General features: G+C 37.8%; 2 protein-coding genes across 6 annotated transcripts in view; one reads left to right on the forward strand and one right to left on the reverse strand.

The window, feature by feature from the left end:
- The window catches only part of Cnot7 (CCR4-NOT transcription complex subunit 7), a 20129-nt gene extending 3813 nt beyond the window's left edge, over nucleotides 1–16316 (reverse strand). Inside the window, exons 1-6 of one of the 5 annotated variants that reach the window (XM_034520261.2) lie at nucleotides 16124–16300; nucleotides 14666–14871; nucleotides 12382–12575; nucleotides 7244–7282; nucleotides 5732–5893; nucleotides 2917–3061 (exon numbers count right to left, since the gene is read on the reverse strand). In XM_034520261.2, the coding sequence (XP_034376152.1) occupies nucleotides 2917–3061; nucleotides 5732–5893; nucleotides 7244–7282; nucleotides 12382–12575; nucleotides 14666–14782 (657 nt within the window). In that variant the 5' untranslated portion in view covers nucleotides 14783–14871; nucleotides 16124–16300. Of the gene's footprint in view, nucleotides 1–2916; nucleotides 3062–5731; nucleotides 5894–6170; nucleotides 6314–7243; nucleotides 7283–12381; nucleotides 12576–14665; nucleotides 14872–15713; nucleotides 15923–16123 lie in introns of those variants that run through there. The other 4 variants (XM_034520262.2, XM_034520263.2, XM_034520264.1 and 1 more) reach the window with 4 other exon arrangements.
- Nucleotides 16317–16354: 38 nt separating this feature from the next.
- The window catches only part of Vps37a (VPS37A subunit of ESCRT-I), a 38240-nt gene continuing 30066 nt past the window's right edge, over nucleotides 16355–24528 (forward strand). The window contains exon 1 of the mRNA XM_034520267.2: nucleotides 16355–16793. Coding sequence (XP_034376158.1) covers nucleotides 16669–16793 — 125 coding nt within the window. The 5' untranslated portion in view covers nucleotides 16355–16668. The remainder of the gene's footprint in view (nucleotides 16794–24528) is intronic.

Genomic DNA, 24528 nt, shown 5'->3' on the forward strand with positions numbered 1-24528 from the left:
ATATGAAATTCTAATAGGAAACTTTTATCTTAATTATACATTTTAAGGCATGTGACAAGCATGCCTTAACAATTTTCCAGAGATATGGAGGAAGTAAATCATATTCAAGGTAAGAGTAGTAAGCCACACTTGGTGTACTGAGCTATCAATCATTAAAAAACTCAGTATCAAGTACAGGCATTTCCTTGAAAATATCTGTATCCCCTCAAGTATTTAAAACTAAATAAAACAAAGACAACATGAGTGTTCAGATCATTGTCATCGTCAATCAACCACATAATTTTCATTTTCTCAACTAAGAAGAGATTTTACAAATATATAACTCTTTTAGAATGGTTTGCTTTGATCTGCTTACATTAATATAGCTATGACTGAGAAAAATGAGTGTGAAAGGAAAAGAGAAGAAATAAAAGACAGACACAGAAGCAGATTACCAATCAACTTCCTCCTGAAATTACAAAGCCAGGCTGTCTGATAGGACTTTTGCCCAGCAATTGTTTCTGCGCTAGAAACATTGTGTGCACGATGGTGCGTCCTCAGCAGCTGCTTATAGCACAGAAGCAGACTAGATATGAATGACTGGCAGCATCTTATCGCTAACATACACTTTTAATGTGAGCTCACATAGCACACAATAAAATATTTGATATTTTTATGTATTTCTGAATATATAGATGAGTAAAAAATTAGGACTCTGTTTCTGAAAACTATTATTGTACCAAGCTACCAATTAAAAACAACAAACAAACTTCCAGAGCCAGATGGAAACTTGAAGCCTTAGATTCTCAACATGCCATCCATCTGAGTAAGTAGTCAGAATACCATGTTGGAGTTCACGTATGAGGAAACCTCAAATGACACAGGATTCGTCTACTTTCAGCTTACAGTCATGAAATAATCTTGCAAAGAAGTTCTCCTAGTTACATGCCATCACACCTACATCAGAGGCAAATAACCTGTGTCCTACAATTCTCAGTACACTGTTGAAATCAAAGCTTCCACATTGTAATTCCTCTATTCTTGCTTAAGAAAAACTATTCAATTCCTTACTGTCTCCTAAAGCAAGGCTCTGTCTGTGCTTTTCTAAAACCTAGATAGGGAAAACCTGACCAACCTTGGTTTTACTGAAGAAAGGAACAATACTGGCTATACATACATTTGTTTCCTTAGTTATAACTTAAATATCACACCAAAATACGGCAACTAAAAGTCCACTCAATGTATTGCCAGGGATCTGTGCCAACTCAGGTGAATCTGCTCTTAAGTTGAAGCAGTACTTTTCTTTAAGCAGTTTTTTTTTTTTTTTTTTTTTTTTTTTTTTTTTTTTTTTTTTGATAAAATTAATGTTCAAAGGTTTATTTATTTTTAAATAAATGGTTAGATATGTTTGGTAGTATCAGAATAAGCTACTATCTATATAGAACCTACATATTTACTATATAGGACTTATACCAAATCAGTTTTAGCTATGAAAATAAGAACATCATACGGGGCTGGAGAGATGGCTCAGTGGTTAAGAGCACTAACTGCTCTTCCAGAGGTCCTGAGTTCAATTCCCAGCAACCACATGGTGGCTCACAACCACCTGTAATGGGATCTGATGCCCTCTTCTGGTGCGTGTGAAGACAGCTACAGTGAACTCATAAATAAATAAATAAAATCTTAAAAAAAAAAAAAAAAAGGGGGGGGGGGGTTGGGGGCCTTGGGTTCAGTCCTCAGCTCTGGAAAAAAAAAAAAAAAAAAAAAAAAAAAAAAAAAAAAAAAGAACATCATACTTCAACAAGAAACAATACAGAAGAGTCTCTACTCAGGATAATCTGAAGGAAAACCATGTTAGAACACTATTGAATGTCTCTGCCTGCTGCTGGCCAACCCCAATCTGTATCTTTCTGATAGTTCTGTGTGCCGGGAGTGTGAGAACATGTATAATGGGCCCAGTTGGTGTGCAACACCTCACACTTTCGTCTCAGTTCTCAATCTGGCATCAGTAACAAAAACCTGGCCTTTAGCTTGACATTTGTTAGAAATGTGTCTGCAGACTAAAGAGTTGCCTCAACAGCTAAGAGTACTGCTGTTGAGGAAGACAAGCTTCAGCTCCTAGCACCACTAAGTGGCTCACAAGTACTTCTAACTCCAATTCCAGAGGGTCTGACACTCTCATTTAGCCTCTGCTACCTCTTGCTATAAACTGCCCCAGGAGTGTGTGTGTACGTATATATCTTAAATATAGTTAATGCAATTAATATATTAATCAACCTTATTCTGGGCTGGAAAGATGGCTCACAAGTTAAGAGCACTCGCTGTTCTTGCAGAGGACCCAGGTTCAGCCCAAGCATGGTGGTTCACAACAATCCATAACTACAGTTCTGGGGGATTGGATACCCTCTTCTGACCTTCTCAGACAGCAGGCACACATTTGGTGCATAGATACACATGCAAGCAAAATACTCATATATATAAAATAAAATTTAAAAAATCTACAACAAACCAAAAATCCAACCAAGAAAAACACAAACCCAAAATAAACCTTATCCTGTTAAGATAAAATATTGCAGCTTTGAAAAGAGATTGTGTATATGTTATTTAAAAATAGGATTTAGCATAACTTTTAAAACATGGTGTAAAACATTCAGGCCTAAGATATTCTAGAAGTTACTTGGTCTAAATCAGTGCTTCTCAACCTTCCTAATGCTGCAGTTTAATACAGTTGTGTTGTGGTGAGTACCAACCATAAAATTATTTTCATTGCTTCTTCTTAACTGTGATTTTTCTACTACCGTTATGATTCATAATAGAAATATCTGTGTTTTCCAATGGTCTTAATCGATCCCTGTGAAAGGGTTGTTCAACCTCCAGGTTGAGAATCATTGGTTTAACTAATGTGCTAGTTCCAGGTAAAGTCATCTGAAGCCTTACTTTGAGATTTTTGCAGCTCTTCATGAGGTACTTCACATCATAAATGACAGGAAAAAATAACCGAAGGATCTCAAAAAAATCAAGTTCTTCTTCAGGCAAGTTAGAGTTGGTCAGAATTTTGATTAAATAGCCAAAGTCATAACCACTAAAAAAAAAGATTAAAAGAATACAGAAAAAAATACATTAATACCGTACAATGAAAGAACTTAGTTTTCAGATAGAAAGTTAAACAAGTCATGCTATTAACAATACGGTGACACAGAAGCAATGAAGAGAGACATATTTATAACTACAGTGTAGAAACTGATCACTCAGCATCCCAAACACATGATAGTATCAACTGAACTCTACAGGCACTAAAATAACAGTGTTTCTGATACGTAAGAAAAGTCTGGGCTGGCGAGATGCTGTACAAACATGAGTACTCAATTTTGATCCCCAACACCCAAGTAAGAGCTGAGTGTAATGTTAACCCCACACACATGCAAGTGCACACCTCCAACAGGTAGGTTCAGTAAGGGCACTGCCACAATGAATGGGAAGGTATATGAAAGATGTTATAAGCCAGCAAGACTTAACATTTCAAAGGTAAAAATCATGTAAAACCTTGTCACCATTTACATGAGATGGTGACACTTTCCAATTTCAAAGAATAAATCCCTAACAGAGTATTTTATTTCCACTAAGTGACTTTATTAGGATGTACATTTCCTCAAATGTTGTTTCTATGTCAGTATAACTCTCCAAGAGAGTTATCAATGGAAAAGTTAAATATGACAGGTAGGAACTAAGGAAAAGTAAGAACCGTTTTTTTATACAATGCAGCCTCTTGCTGCCTCAAATTGAGATCATACATCCTTTATCACTAGCTTTTCCACAGCTGCCTAACTCCCTCCACTCCTGAACCCCTTCAACATCACTTTCTCTGAAGGGCCTGTGACAGCAAGCCTTCCCTGAAGTGCTCAATCCAGGGATCTCTATACAGACAAATGTTTGCTGTACTGTACTAACCTGTAGGTTCATGGATTTTCTCCACTGGTTTAAAGGACAAGAATTAGAGCTATAAAGTATCTTTTTCTTACCTATAATTTGAACTCAGATTTGGCAAATGACCTTACTGAACCTATCTTTTGGAGGACATACAAAATAATCTTTTACTTGATGTTTATTATTTTACTTATAATTTGAAAGAGAAGTTTTACCATAGAAGATCTTTGGTACACTTTTCGTACACCAAATGCAGAAACTTAAATTTGTTATTAGTTGGCAAAGAAGTGACCTTGCCAGTTACCTAAAATATAGGAATATGGCTTTGCTTACTTGTAATAAAATACTGACGTTTGGAACTTATTTTTGACAGGGTTTCATTATATACTTCTGGCTAGGCTGGAAGTTACTATGGACACTAGGATGGCCCTGGACTCAAGATATCTATCTGCTTCTGTCTCCCAAGTACCATGACTGGCAGAATTTACAATTAAACGGAAGTAAGAATAGAATGATTAGAATTGAAAACAAAATCTTTGATGTTTAGTGGGCTAATCTAGCTTGTTAAGTATTTAAATCTACCATATGCTAATCTAGACTAAAAGCTTGAAGAAAACACAAACCCTACTTAGCTCTGCCTCCCTTGCTACAACCCCCCTACCTAAAACTAGAATTATTCTAGGTTTTCTTTGTTTTGGTTTTTGGGAGAGTTTTTTTGTTTGTTTGTTTTTTGTTTCTTTAAGGAAAAAGGCTGATGATATAGCCTTGACTGGCCTGGAACTTATTCTATAGACTAGGCTGGCCTTTAACTTAAGACCTTCCTGCCTCTGCCTCTAGAGTGCTGGAGTTAAAGACGTGTCACTATGCCAAGCAACACTGTGTTTTTTTAAAAACCTAAGAACATAGACAAAAACCTTGTTATCAGACAGACCAATTAATTAAAAAACCTAATAACATCAAAAATCTCTTTTAGTTCCAGAACTGCCAAATCATTTGACTTGCACAGAAAAACATTTTTTTCACACCTGTAAGTAAATTGACTTTTACAAAAGTGAATTAACTTCCTTGTAGAAATCTTCCTTAATTATTCGGTTTAATTTTTATAATAATAAAAAAATTAAACATCATCACATACAGTGTATGTAAAACATGAGATGCTTTAAATATGTTGTAATTGACTGCTGAGGAAAAGCTGGAAGACCGTTTTTCTAAGGATAGTCTTCCCAATCACCTCATCAAAACAAAAACAAGCAAAGCAAAACAAAACCAAAAACCTCCTAAATATCCATTTTTGGTCTTGTCTTTGTGAATCAGTTATCCTTCATAACATTTAGTATTGTATAACATGCCACACTAGAGATTAGGTCATTAAAACAGTGTTGATTTACCTTTAGCAGAATGAAAAGTACATGGGAAGGAAAATTGTATCTGTTTTGTTCAATTTTAGAATCTTAGTACAGTGCCTAACATCAGGAAAGTACCACCAAGTTTTTAAAGATTAAATTCCTTCCTTTATATAAACATAAAATCTAAGGCTAAAAACCTGGTTAAGAAGGAAGGGGGACAAAAATCCTCAGTTGCTTTGCCAGACTTGAAGTAAAGTTGGTTCTAGTTCAGATTCTTTCCACTAAGCACCATTCCCTCTCACAGGCTAAAACCAATGCCTTGTTAAAAGGTAAAGAAAACAACACTGTTCTCAGTGAGGTTAGACAGACTCCTGGTAGTTAATTCTTTCTAGAACTAAGCAAAAACACTGCTGATAGAGTGATTCAACAGACATAAGGCAAACACAGGACTGAAGCAACTGCAACTGTTTTTTTTTTTTTACCTATGAAATGATAACCATTTGACCCCTTCACAAAGAACTACTCCTGAAGTCATAAGAAGTTCTGCAAAATACTGGGTCTCTATTCCTTCTTCCTCGTGTTTTTTAAACTGGATACCAGATGTTGTTAGTAGCTCTATTGAGTCCTGAGCATACATGTCCTCCCTGGTAGGAGAAAGAAAAAATATGTTCAAAATTTCCATAAAACAGTTGTTCTCTATGTATGCCTACAACTACAGCAGAAACAAGACAGAGACTTGGTTTATGTCCAACCATTCAAATGCTTCACAATGATCAAGGAAAATAAAATGTAAAGTATCCAAAGAGTAAATAATCATTCCATATAGTCCAACGGTGAGTTAACCCTTATAGCCAACTAAATTTCATCAGCTTCTCAACATTGCATACATTTCACTGGGCTTAAAAAGGGTCTTTTACTCACCAGAGGCTACCACAGACATGTTCTTTTCAGTCTCTGCAGCTATTTTAGTGCTGCCAGACGGAGCTGTAGCCACAGCCATGAGGGGTTATGCACACCTCTCATGCTCTCAGCAGAACCAGGAAGGAGACACCAAGTGGCCAACATCTCTTGTGGCTGAGTTAAACTACATTCCATCTTAAAGAAAAAGGAGACGCCTCCTCTCACAAATGAGGAGCCTTTCAGTGGCTCTAGTAAGCAGTGAACTGTTCAGAATTAAAGACTCAGTTATGACAGTTTCTTCTTCAGCAGTTACATACCTACATTAGAGGCAAATACAATCCTAGACGACTACCTTAAAACGAGCCAGGAAGCCTAACTATAAACCAGCTCTTCAAATTTTTACTTAAACCAGACAAAAAGCCACCTATAATTTCTAGGCATAAATACATTAAGTATTATATTAAAAATTGCAGATTTATAAAAAAGTATTTTGTGAATTTACCATTTACTTTTATTTACTTTTTTTAAACCTTAACACTTGTTTCTACCATCAGCAAAAGAAAACTTCTATAAAAGACTTCAATAAAACTAATAAAACCAAAATAAATGTTTGACTTTGACCAAATATATTTTGTAGTTTATTCTCTAGAAATCAATTTCAAAGGTCAGTTTTAGTTCCCAGACTGTCAGGAACTAAATGACCAAGTTAAGAATTGAAACATTTAAAAACAGAGAGGAGACACAATCATCAATTTACATGAAGCTCTGTCTGAAAAAGTCCTGTAGAAAAGATTTCAGAATAAACTGAATACAGACCCCCAACCCCAGTTAAATATTTCATTATACTAAAACTATGTTTCTTAAACGAGGTCCTGACGCTTGTTTAAACTTTTAATCAATCAAGATCACTGCAGACTGTTTTCCAGGTTCATGTTGCTCTTAGTCACATGCTCAACATATTTTATTATAGTCAACATTATGTAACCATTACCATATTAAATAATGCATCAACGAGGTAGGAAAGTGATTCTTGTTGCATTTAAGTCATTATTCCCCAAACTTGCCCAATGATAATAATCGCCAGGGGAACTTACCAAAAATATGGATTCCCAGGTCCCAATGCAGTCCCAGACCTATTGAATCACAATTCCCAGGTGAGAGACCTGGAGGAGTACCTCGGTATTTTATAATAAAGTAAGATTGGCAAACAAAAACATATGATCAGTCCCTTTCTTTCTCTCTCTTCTGGAAATTAACATAACTCAGTCTAAGTTTTGTAGAATAAAGAACTTTTATAATAAAGTTTGGTACAGATCTCATGTTTTATAATACCCTCATAACCTTATGGGTGAGGTCAATCTAGAGAGGATGAAGGAAACTTTCTACAGTGAGTTTCATAGCAATTAGGAGTCCCATTTCCACATCAGTGTACTATCCCTTTCTGATGATACCAATTTTAAATGTTCTATATTCTGCTTTCTCTACTCTCAAACATTCTAGCAATAAAGGGAAAAAAACTAAAACTAACATTAAACGTAACTATAACATTGTTTAGTCAAAATGTAAGAATTTTACCTGGTGTTGGCTACTGCCTGTTAGATCTATTATTCAGATTTCAGTTAGCAAGGTATCCAGCTATGACTGAACATGAGTGAAAACCATGTAAAAATCTCCAAAGACTTTCCAAAAGGCATAGGTATATATGGCTAGCTTTAGTTAGTATCCTAAAGATGCACTATCTACTAACTCAATCATGTAAAAATACCAAATTTCCTATTTTTATAACATGAACAAACCATATTATAAGAACTCACACTTCTAAACATGTGTTCTTATCAACATTAAACTACTTCTGGATTACCTCCCAGATACCCACCATAGGGTTGATACAGTACCTTCTTCAAATGTCATTTACTTTCAAACAGACTTTCCTTTCTAAGTCAAATTTGCTTTTATAAAAATATCAACTCCAACATATTAAAATTTATGATAACATCATTAAGTTAAAATACAAATAAGCTGGAATGCAGATTGTCATACAGATGGTTAACCATCTCTAGTTTTTAATAAATTAAACTAATAACAATAAACCCAAATAAACTCAAATAACAATAACTCAAATAAATAACACAAAAATATACCTAAAATTGCAAAGTCTATAAATGACAAGACAAATAAAAAAGAAAGTATTCTCACAAGTCCAATTCAAAATTGGATAAGCTATTCAAAATAGGCTAGTATTTACTTTTTTGATGGATGAAACTGAGCAGGAGTTTCCAACATGCAAAGGACTACAACTTCCAGAAAACAGTGGCAAGTCTGCCTGCCTGTTTCTTAATATGCACATCTGTGCCCAGTTAAAATTTACTGAAATAGTCATTCTTGGAATGAATAAATAAAGTCTAACAAGGTTTTTATCTTCGGATTTTGATCTCTACTTCTAATAAATTAACCACAAAGTTTCCAAAGGATATACAGATACTCCATGATTAACGTTATGTCCTGATAACTTCATTAGAAGTCATGAACACAATAATGAAAGGTGAAAATCTTACTAAATCACCTAAGTGGCTTGGCAGCAAGAGTATAATGCAAGATATCATATGAAAGAACAGCCAGCTGAAAGATGGTTCTTCCTACTGCTACCCAAGACTGTACAAGAATATACAGTGCTGCCGAAAACAAGGAACAAAATTCAAATTTAACATCTTATTCACTGAATGCATACTACTTCTGTATGTAGTCAAAAGGTGTAATCTGAACCATCATAAGTCAGGAACCATGAGAGCGGCTTACTAAAGAACCTAAAGCATATACCCTAATTATCCAACCTAATCACCATCCAACCTTAAAGCATGTATCCTAATCATCCAACCACAGCAGAGTTAGAAATACTACAGTACATTAAGAAAAAGGTCCACTTGGGAGGCAGTCAGGCAGATTTCTTGAGTTTGAGGCCGGCCTGGTATACAGAGCCAATTCCAGAACAACCAGGGCTACACAGAGAAACTCTGTCTCAAAAATAAACCAACAAAACCCCAAACAAACAGAAAAATGTCAAGTAACCGATTACTCAGAACTCTGAATAACAATAAAAAAAGATGTACTTAATATGTACCAAAAATATAAAATAGTTACACAACAATTAGGGGGAAGTGTTGAGAAACTGGTAAACGTTGTTTCAACTTTTCAATACTATCCAGTTTCAAAAAGCATGCTCTTTTTGTAAACAAAAAGAGAAAAAAAAATGTCAGCAAATATGCCTCATAAGTCACAGTGTAACACTGTAACAGAATGAGCTAACAAGAAAGTGAGAAAACACTACTAAAAAATGCTATCAAGTCAACAGTTTTAGGCTATTTCAGTGGTGAGGACACTCCAGCTCCCTCACTACATAACACTCAAGCCCAGTTCTGAAGAGGACACTCTAGCAACCAATGTGCTCCTAAACTAAGGCTGTGACCCTCTTCCCTGCTACAGAGTTTATCAAGCACCGGGCAAGCAAAGTCTTAGCTTTAAAACACACAGCAATACACGTTTGCTTTCAAGCCCACAGTCAGAATAATAGTTACAGTGACCAAAATACCAACATGTCTAAAGAAAGTAATTTTTACATAGAGAACATTTATTTGTTCCTAAATGTTTACTACCAAATACTGATTTAGGTATTACAATCATGCCTTCAAGATTCAGAGAAAGTTAAGTAACAACGGAAGAATGTTCTTCTGATTGCAGATATTTCTTCTATATGTGCTACTCTCAAGGGTAAAGCTTAATGCAATACACACTACAACCATACATATCTTTCCACAAATCTTTTTATCGACATCTGATAATGAATTGCATTTATTCCCTTGATGTTAATGGTAAAACTTGAAAGAACACTGGCAAATCTAGAAGAACCTTGACTTGGACCACTTCGAGAATCAAACATAAAAATTTTCGCAAGCACAGACAACAGACAGAGCTATGAAAACCACTAAGTTATTATGATGTTGGACAATGTTCACCAACACTGTGTCACAGAGCTTAGTGCACTGACATGTTCCTTCTAGGCATTCAACGGAGTCAATTTCAGCCATTCTTCAATACTTCTAAGATGCTATTATGATACTTCCTACACTAGGCAGTACTATTTTTATCTACTCAAAAGCTTTTTGCTTTAACATTTTTTACTATGTTATTAAAAATTTTAGACTAAAATTTTCATTAATTTTTGTATGTGAGCCTGCACATTTCCATCATCTGACACATATTAAGGTTAGATCATAAGTTCAGTTCTCTCCTACCATGTGGGTCCTGAGCATCATACTTAAGATCATCCACCATGATGGCAGGTACTTAAGCAGTGAACCACCTCACCAGCCTTTAGACCTTTTCTTTACTATTAGTAGATATAATAGTAAAATCGGCAGTGTAGCTAGTTTTGTCTGAGTAAGAAAAAAACAAAATGTTCCTCAGAGAATAATAGAAAAGCCACTACTACAAAAATGACCATCTAGCAAAGGAGACTACTAGCTTTACCAGCAGATACACTGATATATTCCCAGTAACAAACGGAGATCTTATGTAAAACAAAACAAAACAACAAAAAACAAACAAAACTCAATGTTCTGATGATTAATTTGAGGGGAAAAAACCTTGAAGGGATAATGGGAAAAACTAAAGAACACAGCAATCATTTGAAGAAAGCATGAAGGATATTTTCAATTTGTTCCAGAGCTGTAATACTCATGAAGCGCTATACAATGACAGGGGATGAGCATATCAGCCTTTATAGGGACTGCAGGGACTGTCAGTACAGGGCTAGATATTGAAATATATCAGTATTATTTATAGGATTAACACAACACATTTTAAAGATACACAACTCTACCACTGACATTATCACCTTCTAGAACCATCAGTCCTGCTATTCATTAGGTCTTACATGTCAAACAATACATATTCAACAAAGAATAGGAACAAAGAAAGGATGCTTATGTAGCCACTAGCACTGATCTTATTTTCTCTTTTCTGTTGCTATTTTTCAAACCAGACATTTGATCGCATTATACAAACACAGGTTACCAAGCAGAAGGGCACCAAAATATAGTAACATAGTGAAGAATATACCATATATTTTATTTCCATATCTAACAGCAGTAATACGTCCCTGTCCTCTACTAGACATATATCCTGAAGTTCAGAAGTTATGTGAACTCCACAATGGTTATACATGTGGCAAACTTACTTAAAACATTGTGTGTCTGTTTGTCTGTATAAATTTTAAAAATTCAAATGTATGGTTCTTGAGCATGACCTTTGCCAAGGACGCTGTGTCAAAAGGATGGACTCACCTTCATGAAGTTCCCTCAGCTATGACGAGTACAATAAATAATGTACAACTATTTTAAGTAATGAAATAGTTTATCCCCAAGACCTGAGTTAGACATCAGCTCTGGTGTACATGCAAGCTTCGGTATTATTCTATTTTCTGTATGTAGATTAAGAAGTTGAGGATTACATGGGACTAGTCTTTTAAAGAACATGAATTTGAAAAGAAAATATTCCCAATTTTCCAAGAAATGTCTTATTACATGTGGTGAGTATTTAGAAAGCAAAGTATGACTGTAATAAGAATTTCTTCACAGGAATGATGACTATCTTAAGTCTATAGTAGATTGGAGTTGTAGCTGAATGGTACCTGCTTGCTTAGTCAGCAAAGTGCCACCCCAATCATATGAATTCCAAGTTGGGCATATAAACAAATGTAGAAGTTCTACGTTTGGTGGCACATGCCTTTTAATCCCAGCACTTGGGAGGCAGAAGCAGATGGATCTCTAGGAGTTTGAGCACAGCATTGTCTACAAAGAAAGTTCTAGGCCAGCCTGGGCTACATAATGAGCCTCTGTCCCAAAAAAGCAAAACAACAGGAAAATGTAATTAATAGAAAAATCAATACACTAAGAGTAAGGTTTAGGACCTCAGGTTTTATCTGCAGCACCTTAAACAATGACAAACACAACAAAAACAGTAACAAAAATACAGTTTCACAACTGTCCATAAAAGCAGCCATCGTATTTTAGAAATAACATCTCTATAGCTAAAGACTTGAAATTAGAAAGCTTTTATTATCTTTCTAATTATCAACCAATTACAAATGTCTCATAATTATAAACCTACACTTTTGAATTTCTGTATTTAATAAATTTCCACGAAAATTGGGGTTATATATTTATTTCCCACTTACGTCAAATTAAATTTAAAATTAAACTGCCAAGTTGATGTTCCTGGAGGGTATTCTCCTTGCTCATTCATAAATGTCAGTCCCAGCTGAATTATCTTTAACAAGTCTACATTACACCGCAACAGTTGGTATTGATAGTCAGCATTACTTCTGAATTCTCCAATGGGCCTAGCAACAACACCTGGGAACTCGGTGTCCTGTAAAATAATTAAAAATTCATTATTTACTAAGGTCATAAATTCAACCAATAAACTCTCAGGAAATTTTTGGTACAGGTCAAAGAATTCTATTACAATGAAATTCTGTATGTTCACATTCAATGATTATTTTATAAGCATGAACAGCATTACCTATTCAACCTCAAAATTGTATAATCCTAAATTACTTTTTTCTTAGTTGAAATTTATCAATAAATAATATCCTGTGCTGATAACTCATAATAAACTCAAGCAAGTATTTACTCCATTTCCAAGGAAAAGAAAAATCATAAACTCACTCCTAAGTTTAGAAGTATGCATATGAAACTACACTTATAGCATTACATTACTAAATTCAAACTGCATGAAGATTTACAAGTAGAAAATATACTGTGCTGTCCAATCAATGCAGTGAGACAACACTTATCTTGACACCAAAGTAAAGAAAAAGTCTCATTAATGTCACTTCTTTAGTTAGCACAGGTATTTTCTGTATAATTCACAGAAAGCATGTCAAGATTCACATCCCTCTTATAGACTGTTATTTCTGTAATGCAGCTATTCCTTATTATCTGAGACATAAATGACCACTAGCAATTTCTGCTGCTCATAAAAATAACGGTCTCCACCCAAACAGAAAGTTTCAGTTCTAATTATGGAGAAGTATACCTTTATTGAATGGTATGCATGTACAGGCATTCCTATTTTAAGCAAGTATCCTATTCATTCACAGAGATGCACCTTTTTAACTTGTGATAGTAAGAAAATTATGTATTAGTTAAGCATGAGCATTCAAATTAAGGCTAGCAAAAAAAAAAAAAAAGAGGAGGAGGAAGAAGAAATAGTAAGTCAGTATGAAAGAATAAAGAAATCAAAACTTCCTGAATTTAATACAACCACCAGCCAATTAATGGATTCTATAAACATTAGGCTAGACTTAAAGTGGGCCAGGGATAGAGGTGCAAGACACTGAAATACTGCCTTCTAGAGCTAATGATTGTGTGGATCAAGAGAACAGACTAGCTATAACAAATACCAAAGTGTAGTAGCAAAGCAGAAAAATAATTATACAAACATTCTAGGCAGACTGAATGTCACCTATAAGAGCAGAGTTGTTTATGTTTCTGGAGCTTTAGCAATGTATTCCTAAAAGATCTACTTTGGTCTTTGTTTGTTTAAAAAGATACCCAGGAACTCACTGGCTTCTGAAAGCTTATCTGGTCCTAGTAGCATGGCCTTAGGATTACTTAGAGCCGAGCTGACATTCTTAGATAGACTCTACAGTCTTCCCATTGAATGTAATCAGTTTCACAAAATTCATTCTGTAACCATGTCCTCCTCCCCCTGCCAAAAAAGTGTAACCACAAAACTTTTCTTCTAGCTAATGAGTGACTCCCTGTCTGCAGTCTTGGTATGTCACTCTTGCCTTCTCACTCAGCAGCTCAGCCTCAGGAAGAACCCACAGGAATGCCATAGTTTCCTGAGAGCACAGCAAAGCTTGTCTCTCTTAAGCCCTTAAACCCAGGTGAAGCAAGGCCAAATCCTAAAGCATGTCTGCCACTTTTATTCAAATGCCCTTGATTCCTAGCCCCTTGCCAATTAATGCAAGCAATGAAAAACTCAACTTGTCAAAATAGTTTTGTTTCTAAAGGCCTTCGCTAAAGGAAATGAGCATTTTTTTTTCATGGTTAAATTAATCCCTAACTATCAATGAAAAGGGTTTAATTCAAGGCTTTAAAACCCCCCCTCCAAGGCTTACGGAGACAGTTCATTTGGTAAAAGTACTTGGCATGCAAGCATGAGGACTGGTGCTCAATCTCAAGAATCTATGCTTAAAAGGTGCATAGTCCATGTGCTTGCAATTTAAGTGCTTGGGAAGTAGAGGCAGGTGGATCCCTGGGGCTTCCTGGCCAGTCAGCCTAGCTTAATCACGAAGTCTCAAGCCACTGAAAAACCTGTCTCAGTCTCTCAGAGTCTGTCTGTCTCTGTCTCTCTCTCGATGTCTCTCTCTTTCATACATACTCACTCACTCACACTTCCCACTTCACCCTTAAAAAAGGCATTTAAAAAAGATTTAGCCATGTCCATACCATAGCAACATAATTATATTTTCTGATAACTTGACGGATTTTCTTCATCTCTTCATCCAGGTTACAAGCCCAAACTTCACAAATTCTTTGGCTATGATCTACAGTTGCTGCTGGCATAGTGACAGCACAAGGAGTCTAGATGCGAAGCATCAAATGTTATACTTGATTGAAGATTCGTTTCATAAAAATACCCTTTACTTATGTACCTGTTGAAAGAAAAATCACTGATATCATGAATGTGAATTATAAAACTGGGCTGGTATAAACCTTAGGTTACTGATATAAAGTTCATGATTCATAACAAAATCAAGTTTTAGAAAGTTACTTTTCTTAAAGTACACAGCTAATATTTTGTGAATAAAAGCACCACAACATCGATTTCCCAACTGAATACAAATTTCACTAATTAAGATCTGCTCCAAGTTCAATTCACTCCACACAAAACTACGAACCATTTCAAGCTTAAAAAAAAAAATGAAATTAACAAAATCAAACGTTTCATAACAGAATGCTTGCTTTTATTCTAACAAAACATTTAAAATCTTACTCATTCAAAATAGATCAAAAGAAACATTTTAAAAAATGTTTTGAAAAGCATCAGATAATCTCAGAAATAAATGTTCGTGCAGTGAGAGGGAGAAAGAAAGAAGGCAACGAAATGTGTGCATTTAAAATTTTCTAATTTCAAAAGCGTTTCTCCTGGCAACCAAAGAGGCACCTCAGGTTTCTGCCATAAACACAAGGTTCACGGTATACAACGGCGAGATAATTAATACAGACGAACAGGGACCAACAAACAATAACCCCAACAAAATAAACGAATTAAAAGAGGATGGCCTTGTGTCCTAAACTCGTAAATATAAGCTGGAGAAATCTCAGAAACAAAAGGTTGATGCTGGGCACGCCTTCTTCCTTACTCTCCCCCGCTGCTGACACCGGTACCCACGCACACTACGGAAACACTGTAATTTAACACTGCTTTCCTCCACCCCTCTTCTCTACTGCGGTCTCAGGGTCCCTGAAGAGGCAGCAAAGGCCTTTTCATTACTGAGGTCGCATGTCCTCCGTGGGCAACGTGAAGAAAGCACAGACGCATTCATGTCAAGGAGAACTCGCTTCGCTGGCAGACATTTACTGATAAATGCTGATAGCATTTACTACAGCCAGATTGAGTCCCAACCACTGCGAAGAGGAGCTACTAGTTCAGAAGTAGGCCACCGCCCTCCGCTCTCAATTTCCTTCCCACAACGGAGTCCCAGGTACAAAGCGGTGGCGTCATCACTGCGCGCCGCGCCTCTGACAGGCCCCCGGCCCGTTACCCCCGCCCCCCAGCCTCCTCCCCCTGCCAGCTCTGTCCACCACAGCCGCGCTTCAGCGGGCGCCATCGCGCGCCCTCTCGGGCTGCCACTCCCGCCCCTTTCCCATTGCCCCGACACGCCCGGGCCCCGCCGGATCTACTTGTGTCTCTGGGCTCGCGCTCCTCCTCCTCCTTCTCGCCATAGAGATAGCACCCGGCGGCGGTGGCGGTGGCGGTACCGGCGGCGGCAGCGGGAGCCCCATAGACACCTCTCGCCCTGTAAAGGGGGAAAGGGGAGCTGGAGCTGCGCTCTGCCCAGCGCTGCGACGTCGCTCCTCGCACGTCCTAGCGAGGGCGCGGCATGATGACGCCACCGGGTGGGCGGGGCTCTCAGGAGGCGGGGCGGGCAGGTGACTGACGCCCGGCGGCGGAGCTCCGGCCAAGGCGACGGGCCTAGCTAACTGACCGGGTGGTGTTGTGTCTGGAGCGCACCGGGTTCTGTCCAGCCGGCGAGTCGTCCTTTTCCAGCCGCCCGCAGTGGTAGCTCCGTCCCTCCGGAGCCAGGGACTCGCGAGCGCAGCGTGTGGGAGACGGCGCGGCCTCTGGCGTCCCGGCCGTGCTCGGTCGCCGGAGAACCACTGGGCTAAGCGAGGAGCAGCAGCAAGCCGGAACCTTCTAGGGCCTCGGGCCCGGGGACCCGAGGAGGATGAGCTGGCTCTTTCCCCTGGCCAAGAGCGCGTCATCCTCCGCGGCCGGGTCCCCTGCTGGCCTCACCAGTCTCCAGCAGCAGAAGCAGCGGCTGATCGAGTCACTCCGGAACTCCCATTCCAGGTGACTGGTGGCTTTGACCGAGGGTAAAGTAGGGACGGGAGGGCGGGCTGCCTGCAAACACCCGTGAAGCCCCGCGGGTCACTCGGCCACCTGCCTCCTGTTGATAGTCCTTCCAGTGGGTTAGGCGCTTGCTTCCCAAGTGTGTCCCTGGTGCTCCACCACTGGCTGTTCAGCTCCTCTCTTGACTGCTCATCGCCACTGACCAAACGGAGTTATCGCTCTTTATCTGTGTTCAGCATCCCTAGCTCCCACGCTAGTTTTCTCTCTTATCCACATGATTATAGCATTGCCTTCGAATTATTAACGTGCTAACACTTGGCTAGAGACAGTAGGGAAGATATATTCCCAAGTTTTACAAACTGGAAAATTAAACTGTGGCATCATCGAAGGAAAGGCAAGCCAGTGTTTTTAGATAACTCTGTCCTGGTGATAATCCTTTTGAGTCCGTAATTAAAGCTCACCCTGTTCCAATAACCTCTCGCTGTCTTGTAATTGTTAGTCTTTAGACTTCTCACTTTTTTCTATTTGGCTCCACATTTAAAGCTTTAGGCTGGCTACACGAGAGAAGCATAATATAGGCTTATTTAGCCGGGTGGTGGTGGCGCACGCCTTTAATCCCAGCACTTGGGAGGCAGAGGCAGGCGGATTTCTGAGTTGGAGGCCAGCCTGGTCTACAGAGTTAGTTCCAGGACAGCCAGGGCTACACAGAGAAACCCTGTCTCGAAAAATTAAAAAAAAAAAAAAAAAAAAGGCTTATTTAAGCAAAATTTTATGTGGCATAGAGCTTTCATAAATGAAGTCCCAGAGTCCCAATGAAACCTTTTTGTGCTTAGGAGTAGGCAGATAGGTAGGAATGAGTTTGGACAGAAGGGCATGATCTAATGGTAGTTGACTGAAATAGAGGAACCTAAGGAGTCCTGTGCCTGCGGTTTTTTTGCTTGCTTGTTTTTGGTTTTCAAAGCAGGGTTTCTCTGTGTAGCTCTAGTTGTCCTGGACTCTGCTCTGTAGACCAGGCTGGCCTTGAATTCAGGGATTTGCCTGTCTGCCTCCCAAGTGCTGCCAGTCATCCTATTCTTTTGTTTTGGTTTTTGGGTTGTTTTTTTTTTTTTCGAGACAGGGTTTCTCTGTGTAGTCCTGGCTGTCCTGGAACTCACTCTGTAGACCAGGCTGGCCTCGAACTCAGAAATCCGCTTGCCTCTGCCTCCCAAGTGCTGGGATTAAAGGCGTGCGCCACCATGCCCGACCAGTCATCCTATTCTTATCTGTTCTTCTGTGCAGCATTCCTTTTACCCTGTTAGAGGGACAGAACCCCTCTAGAAAGCGGATTTTCTAAGAGTGGCCTTTCTAGGTGTTAGGTTTCTTTTATTATCCATGAGGAAAGGGAACTCTTGTTTTTATGACTACTTGCAGAAGAAAATGTAGGGTAAGAGATAAGACAGTAGGAGAATTTGCTTCTAAGGCTTCAAAAGTCTCCCTTAGTTCAAGGGACTCAGCATGCTCAAGTGCTATACTTATGATGGTAGCAATTTCTGAACTCCAACATAAGTCAGCCTTACTCTAAATGGTGTTAAATGGTTTTTTTTTTTTTTTTTGGTTTTTCAAGACAGGGTTTCTCTGTGTAGCCCGGGCTGTCCTGGAACTCACTCTGTAGACCAGGCTGGCCTCGAACTCAGAAATCTGCCTGCCTCTGCCTCCCAAGTGCTGGGATTAAAGGCATGTGCCACCACCGCCCAGCTGGTGTTTTGTTTTAAAAGCTAACCTTCAGGTGAAGTCCAGGATAACTAGAGCTACACAAAGAAACCCTGCTTTGAAAAACAAAAACAAAGCAAACAAACCCCAAACACTTTTGCAAGCTACACTTGCAAGATAGTGTAAAATAAGCTGACAAATTTTTGAGAAACACTACAAAGGTTTCTGCCTTATAATGTCTACTTAGAAAATTGTAGACTATGTTAGTACTACTATTGCAGAAACACTATTAGAATTATTTCTTAGCCTTTACTCTTTTCTGTTAGTGATGTTGGTGATTTTTTTATTCTTGGAGGATAAGATGGAACTTTTGAAGCACTGGAGTCTCTTACTGCTAAGGCTACTACATGGGGGAAATGATTTGAAGTTTGTACTTTGGTCCCAAATAGAGTTAATAAATCGGTAATTGTTCATTGAAGGAGTTCTGGAGTTGGTTTAAAAGGATCAGTAAGTATCCTTAAATGGATGCAAAACTATTTTGTGTGCTAATCTTTGAACTAGAAATTATGGGCAGGTGACATTATCTACATACTGTAGAACATAACAACCCTAAGTATTTGATTCTTGTAAGTTCTTGATATTTTAATGGAAATACTTTAAACTTACAATTAAATATGAATAATTCTAAACATTTAAGAATCTCTTAAACACTTTAACAAATTCTTACCTTCTTCAAAGGATTAGATGAATTTCATAACTTTTTTTCTTTTTGAAATGAGTGATATCCTGCAGGAACAAGCCTGAAACTGTCCTAGAAAACTCAAGGTGTTTAACCAAAGCAAGAGGACACGTTTAAGTCCTCTATGAAAGTGAAAGTGGAAGTTATATGGCTTGGACTCAAGAACTAATCTTCTAGATAATAATAATCCCACCATTAAGTTTACCACTAAAACAGTGGTTCTCAACCCTCCTAATGCTGCTACCCTTTAATAAAGTTCCTCATGTTCTGGTGACCCCAACCATAACATTATTTTTGTTGTTACTTCATAGCTGTAATTTTGCTACTGTTGTGAATCATGAAGTAAATATTTGATATTCAATTTATCATCTATTCGACCCAAAACTTGTGAAAGGGTCATTCAATCCCCAAAGGGATTACCGCCCACACTGGTTGAGAACCACTGCATTAAAACTTCAGAGTGTATTTGTTGAAAAACAAATTCTCCTAACTCCTTGAAAAAGTTTACTTTGGAAGAGATTATTGCTTTCCTTTCCATTTTCTCTGAAATAATTAAAGAACACCTGTAAGTGTTCTGTTTCTAATCTGACTTGGTGGAGGCCCTTTTCAACCCCAGGAGGTGTAAATAATCAGTGATGATCTTCTCGTCTTTTTGTAGTTTTCTCCTTTGTTTGTTTGCTAGTTGGTTGTTCATTAGTTCATTGACTCACAGGGAGCCACCTGCCTCTGCTTGCTCAGTGCTAGGAGGTAGGACTCTTGATAAATAGAAGTCAGAGGGAAAGTCTAGGTTTTCTCAATAACATAGAGCTGTGTGGGAAGAAAAACAAATGGGAAAAAATGCTTCGTGTATTTTAAATATTGTTGTTTAGGGGGCTTCTGGAACTGTTTTGGATTTTGATTGAAGGCTGACAGCTAAGGTAAAATAGAAGAACAAGATTTTCCTGCTAAGTCAACTCTGGAGCAAACCTCCTGTCCTCTGTGGTACTTAGTGTTTAAGATAAATAATTCCTCACTGGGGATGTGACCTTCACGCTCCTTCTCAGTAACTTGTCTGTTTGTGACGTTTCTTGCTAACCAGGTTATAACCAGGTTATAAACCAGGTTAATATGTAAGGTCTCCAGAAGTGAAGCTGTTTAGTAGAATTTCTCTGTGTTGCACCCACAGGAAATACTCCAAATGGATGAGGTAATAATGACTGTTCTAAACAGGTCTCTCTTTTCTCAACAGGTCTCTCTTTTCTCAATATCTAAAGTTAATTAGCCTCTTTATTAATTAATTTCTTTATCTCTTAAACAACCTAAAGCTATGTTATGAGTAGTAACTATTATTTTTAATTAACTGTAAGTTCAAAGTTATACAAGTAATAAGCCATCTTTATTACCTTTACCTGGATCTCCTAGGTAAAAGGCTTCTGCATTGATTTTAATACTAATTAATTATATATAATGGGAGTGCTGCTTTGTTTGCATATTCAACAAGAGTATATTAAGTTGTTTGTGATGGCATACAGAATTTTATTTTCCTTTTGTATAACAAATAGATTCCTAATGAAAGAAAGCCAAGAAGTCAGGAGCTACAGATGGGTCACTCGTGCCCTGTAATCCTTACATGCCTTATGACCACTGAACTGACAGGATTGACTGCCTGGTTGATCTTTGCTCTACTCAGCTTAGAAAGTCAGTTGATTCCTCAAGTCTCTCAATGTAATGACGTTCTTAAAGGCACAAAACAAAATGAATCCCAGCATTGTAGACCTGTAGGGGGCGCACAAAGGAATATAGCAGTGGTTCTCAACCTTCTTAACGCTGCCATCCTTTCATACAGTTCCTCATGTTGTGGTGACCCCAACCATAAAATTATTTTTGTTGCTACTTCATAACTGTAATTTTGCTACTGTTGTGAATTGTAATGCAAATATCTGTGTTTTCTGATGGTCGTAGGAGATCCTTGTGAAAGGGCCATTCAGTCCCCAAAGAAATAAAGACCCACAGGTTGAGAACTGCTGGAGTAGCAGCTTTGTAATCAATCTGTCCTAGATTTCTGGTTGTAGTTCTAACGCATACTAGATGCACAGTCTGTAAAACATTCAGTTCTTCCAATTATCTGTTTTCTGTCTATGGTTCTTTTATATAATCCCAGTGCTGGGATGGATGCGAGGTCAGATATGGATCACATAGTCCTTTTTATTCAAACCTAAATCCTGTAACTTCCCTGAGAGTGAGCTTTTGTGTAGTTGTTGACTTGACAGCTTTAAGCATTGTTCTTTGTTCATAGTGTAAGGTTGTACTCTTCAGCTCATTGATTTCTAGTAAGTCTTTCTACAGATTTGACTCTTAGTTTGTAAGACTTAAAAATATCAAACCATAACAATCTTATAACAAGAGGATATATGTTATCTTTTAACCCCTTCTATTATTTTTATTGAAGGATTTATATTCAGTATTTAAAGCTGAAACTTTATGTTAAAATTTCCAAGTCTCCAATATTGTTTTGAAAGACTTTATTTTTGGAACATTGAATTAAATGTAATGCATATCCCTAACCTTATCATGACTCTTGTAACTTTTCTTTTAAAAATAAGAACATCTAGCAACAATCTTTATATAGCAACATTTACTTCAAGTTAACAGCAAATGTCCTCTGTGCTACACTGGCCTCTTCCCATTTTACCATTCTCTATTGTATAAGCTGCAGTATATTCTCACACATTCCCTAGCCACTATAGGCATTTGAGGTTAACTTGTTGCAATAAAATGTTTCATAAGAGGAAGAATAAGAAGATGTTGAGCTCCCCAGAGGCCTCCCTCAAAAGGGGCCAATCATGGGCTAAAATCTCAACTGTGACCTAAAATGAACCTACTGAGAAGTAGAGTCCTTGTGTGACTGTTCCTAAGACGGTATGGAAAAGCTGCTGGTTTGGAAAAATTTGGACCAAGGGCTTTCGAAAGCCTAGGATTATAGCTAGAACTTAATAGTCACCTGGTAGGCATTTAGAAGACCAGTCTGGTGATAGAGAAATGGAGAGACAGAAGAGGTCAAGCTGATGAGGTTAAAACTGTAGGGTATCTGACCAGAGGCAATCAGCAAGCAGAAATGTGGCTTTCTGGAAACTTTATGGGAAACTGAGCTTAAAGTGAATGGAGTAGTGTTTTTGATGTAGGAAATTTCAAAATAGCACAGCATTCAGGCAGCAGCATAGATACTCTTGAGAGCAAACATATTTGGAAGAAAGAATTGGAAATTTTGAGACTAGACAGAAAAGGAGCGTGTTTAAAGGTATAATCAAAAGCTGCCACACTTGGTGGTAGTCCCAGCTTTCAGCAGACAGAGGCAGGAGCACCGTATGTTTAAGGCCTGCCTAGAAAACATGGTAAAACCTTGTTTCAGAAGTAGAAACAAAAAAAGGTAGTAAAGGTTTAGTTGTTAAAGAGATTAACCTCATTAAGACAGATAATAAACCCAAGTGTTGCTCACTGGGACAGTAGGAGGTTTCCGTTTCTGACAAGTTTGCCCTGTTTTCTGGCCTGTGATGAAGCAGCACATGATGACAGCAGCATGTTGCACAACTGTTCATTGGATAGCAAGGTTAAAAACAGAATCAGAAACTCTAGTCCTATAATCTTCTTTAAGGCACAGGCTTCCAGTAACCTAAATCCCTCGGTCAGTGAGCTGGCCACTTTGTAAAACTCAAATTTCCAGTACCAGTGCTGGAACCAAGCCTTGTCACCTAGGTCCCTTTGGAGAACATTTCCAACCTAAACTATAGCAGGCACTTTTGTTTTATTTTGCATGTGAAGCTTTTTCAAGAGTATGTTCTCCAATTCCCTTTTCCTCGTTGGTTAGTCTTAGCTGACTTTTAAAGTACTTGAGTGAAGCTCTCCCACTCTGTCCTCCACCCGTGTCTCCTGTGTCCACGGTCATTATCCTGTGTGTTTAGAACATTGATGAGAAGATATTAGGAAATCAGTGGGTAGATGTCACACAGCTCTGAAAACAATCACACAGGTAACGTTAGAATTTCTTATATCTGTGTTCTCCAAGAGACTGATTTAGGCTAAAGTATTTTCCAAATAACACACACCATTTACTTAAGTTATTTATTTTAAAATCCTTAGTTTTTCATGTTCGTATCAACTGCATATTTATACTGATATATGTTCTTATGAAGATATTAAGCAAACAAATTTGAAATCTTTTGTTTCCTTGAGGTTTGTTTTGTTTTTTGTTTCTGTTTTCTGGTTTGTTGAGTTAGGTTCCTTCTTCTAATATTTTTTTCCCTTTGAAAGCTTTTTGATGTTCTTATTTCTGCTTTTGAGATTTCTTTCTACTTGTTTGTGGTTTCTTTATCTGTTCACTCTTAACTTGCCTGTGGTAAAGAAGGGGAAAGAATGGCTATTTCTATAGTGGGCAAGAGTCAGTAACTTCCTGCAGCATGGCTATTCTCATGCAGATGCCTCCTGTATACTCTGGAACAAGCTGAGAAAAGAGAAAGGACCTTCCCTCTCCCTGCATATTCTTGTTTTGCAAGGACTGGGTTCTAGAGATGACCTCACACTCACTTTGCGTTGGTCCTATGTGTGGGGGTGAAGGTACTTTTTTTTTCTTTTTTAATTTTCTGTCCTTTCAATCAAATTTTAAAAAGGTTTCACTGTGTTGCCCTGTCTCTCTGACCAAGCTGGCCTGGACAGTGGTGATCCTCCTGCCTCTTCCTCCCAAGTGTTGAGATTACAGGCATGCACCACCTGCCTGCTTTTCATCTTTCATCTTGCAAGCTTTCTCACATTTTCATGTCTGCTTTTGGTAATACTTGCTTTTTATGCTGTTATTGATTTACTTTTTAGAAATTATTTGGTCTTTTTTTTTTTTAAGATGTATATGGTAAATGAAAATTGTCTGAATCCTTTTGAGAGGTTTACTTATGAATGATAATTCAAATTACCTTGTAGAAATATATGTGGTATCTTGAACTGTTCTTCCCAAGAGTCACCTAACTTTCCCGTCAAGCTGAATGTTCCTAGAAACATAGTAATTTCAGTATTCCTATTTTCCTGAAAATTACTGGGTACATTGTATCTGTTCAGTTTTACTGTATTTAGGAAAAATCCTTATGAACAGTAAATACAAATCAAACAATAAACAATTGCTTATTTTTTAAAGACAACTTTTAGCTATAACTAATATGTGTTTTGGATTCACATTTAGGAACTACTAAAATGTGAGGCCAATTAATTATATATTCTGACTAACAGAAGTTTAAACATTTATAGATTTGCTTCTTTTATTTGTATTAGTGTTTTGCCTACATG

This window comes from Arvicanthis niloticus, chromosome 16, assembly GCF_011762505.2.
Source record: "Arvicanthis niloticus isolate mArvNil1 chromosome 16, mArvNil1.pat.X, whole genome shotgun sequence".
NCBI lineage: Eukaryota > Metazoa > Chordata > Mammalia > Rodentia > Muridae > Arvicanthis > Arvicanthis niloticus.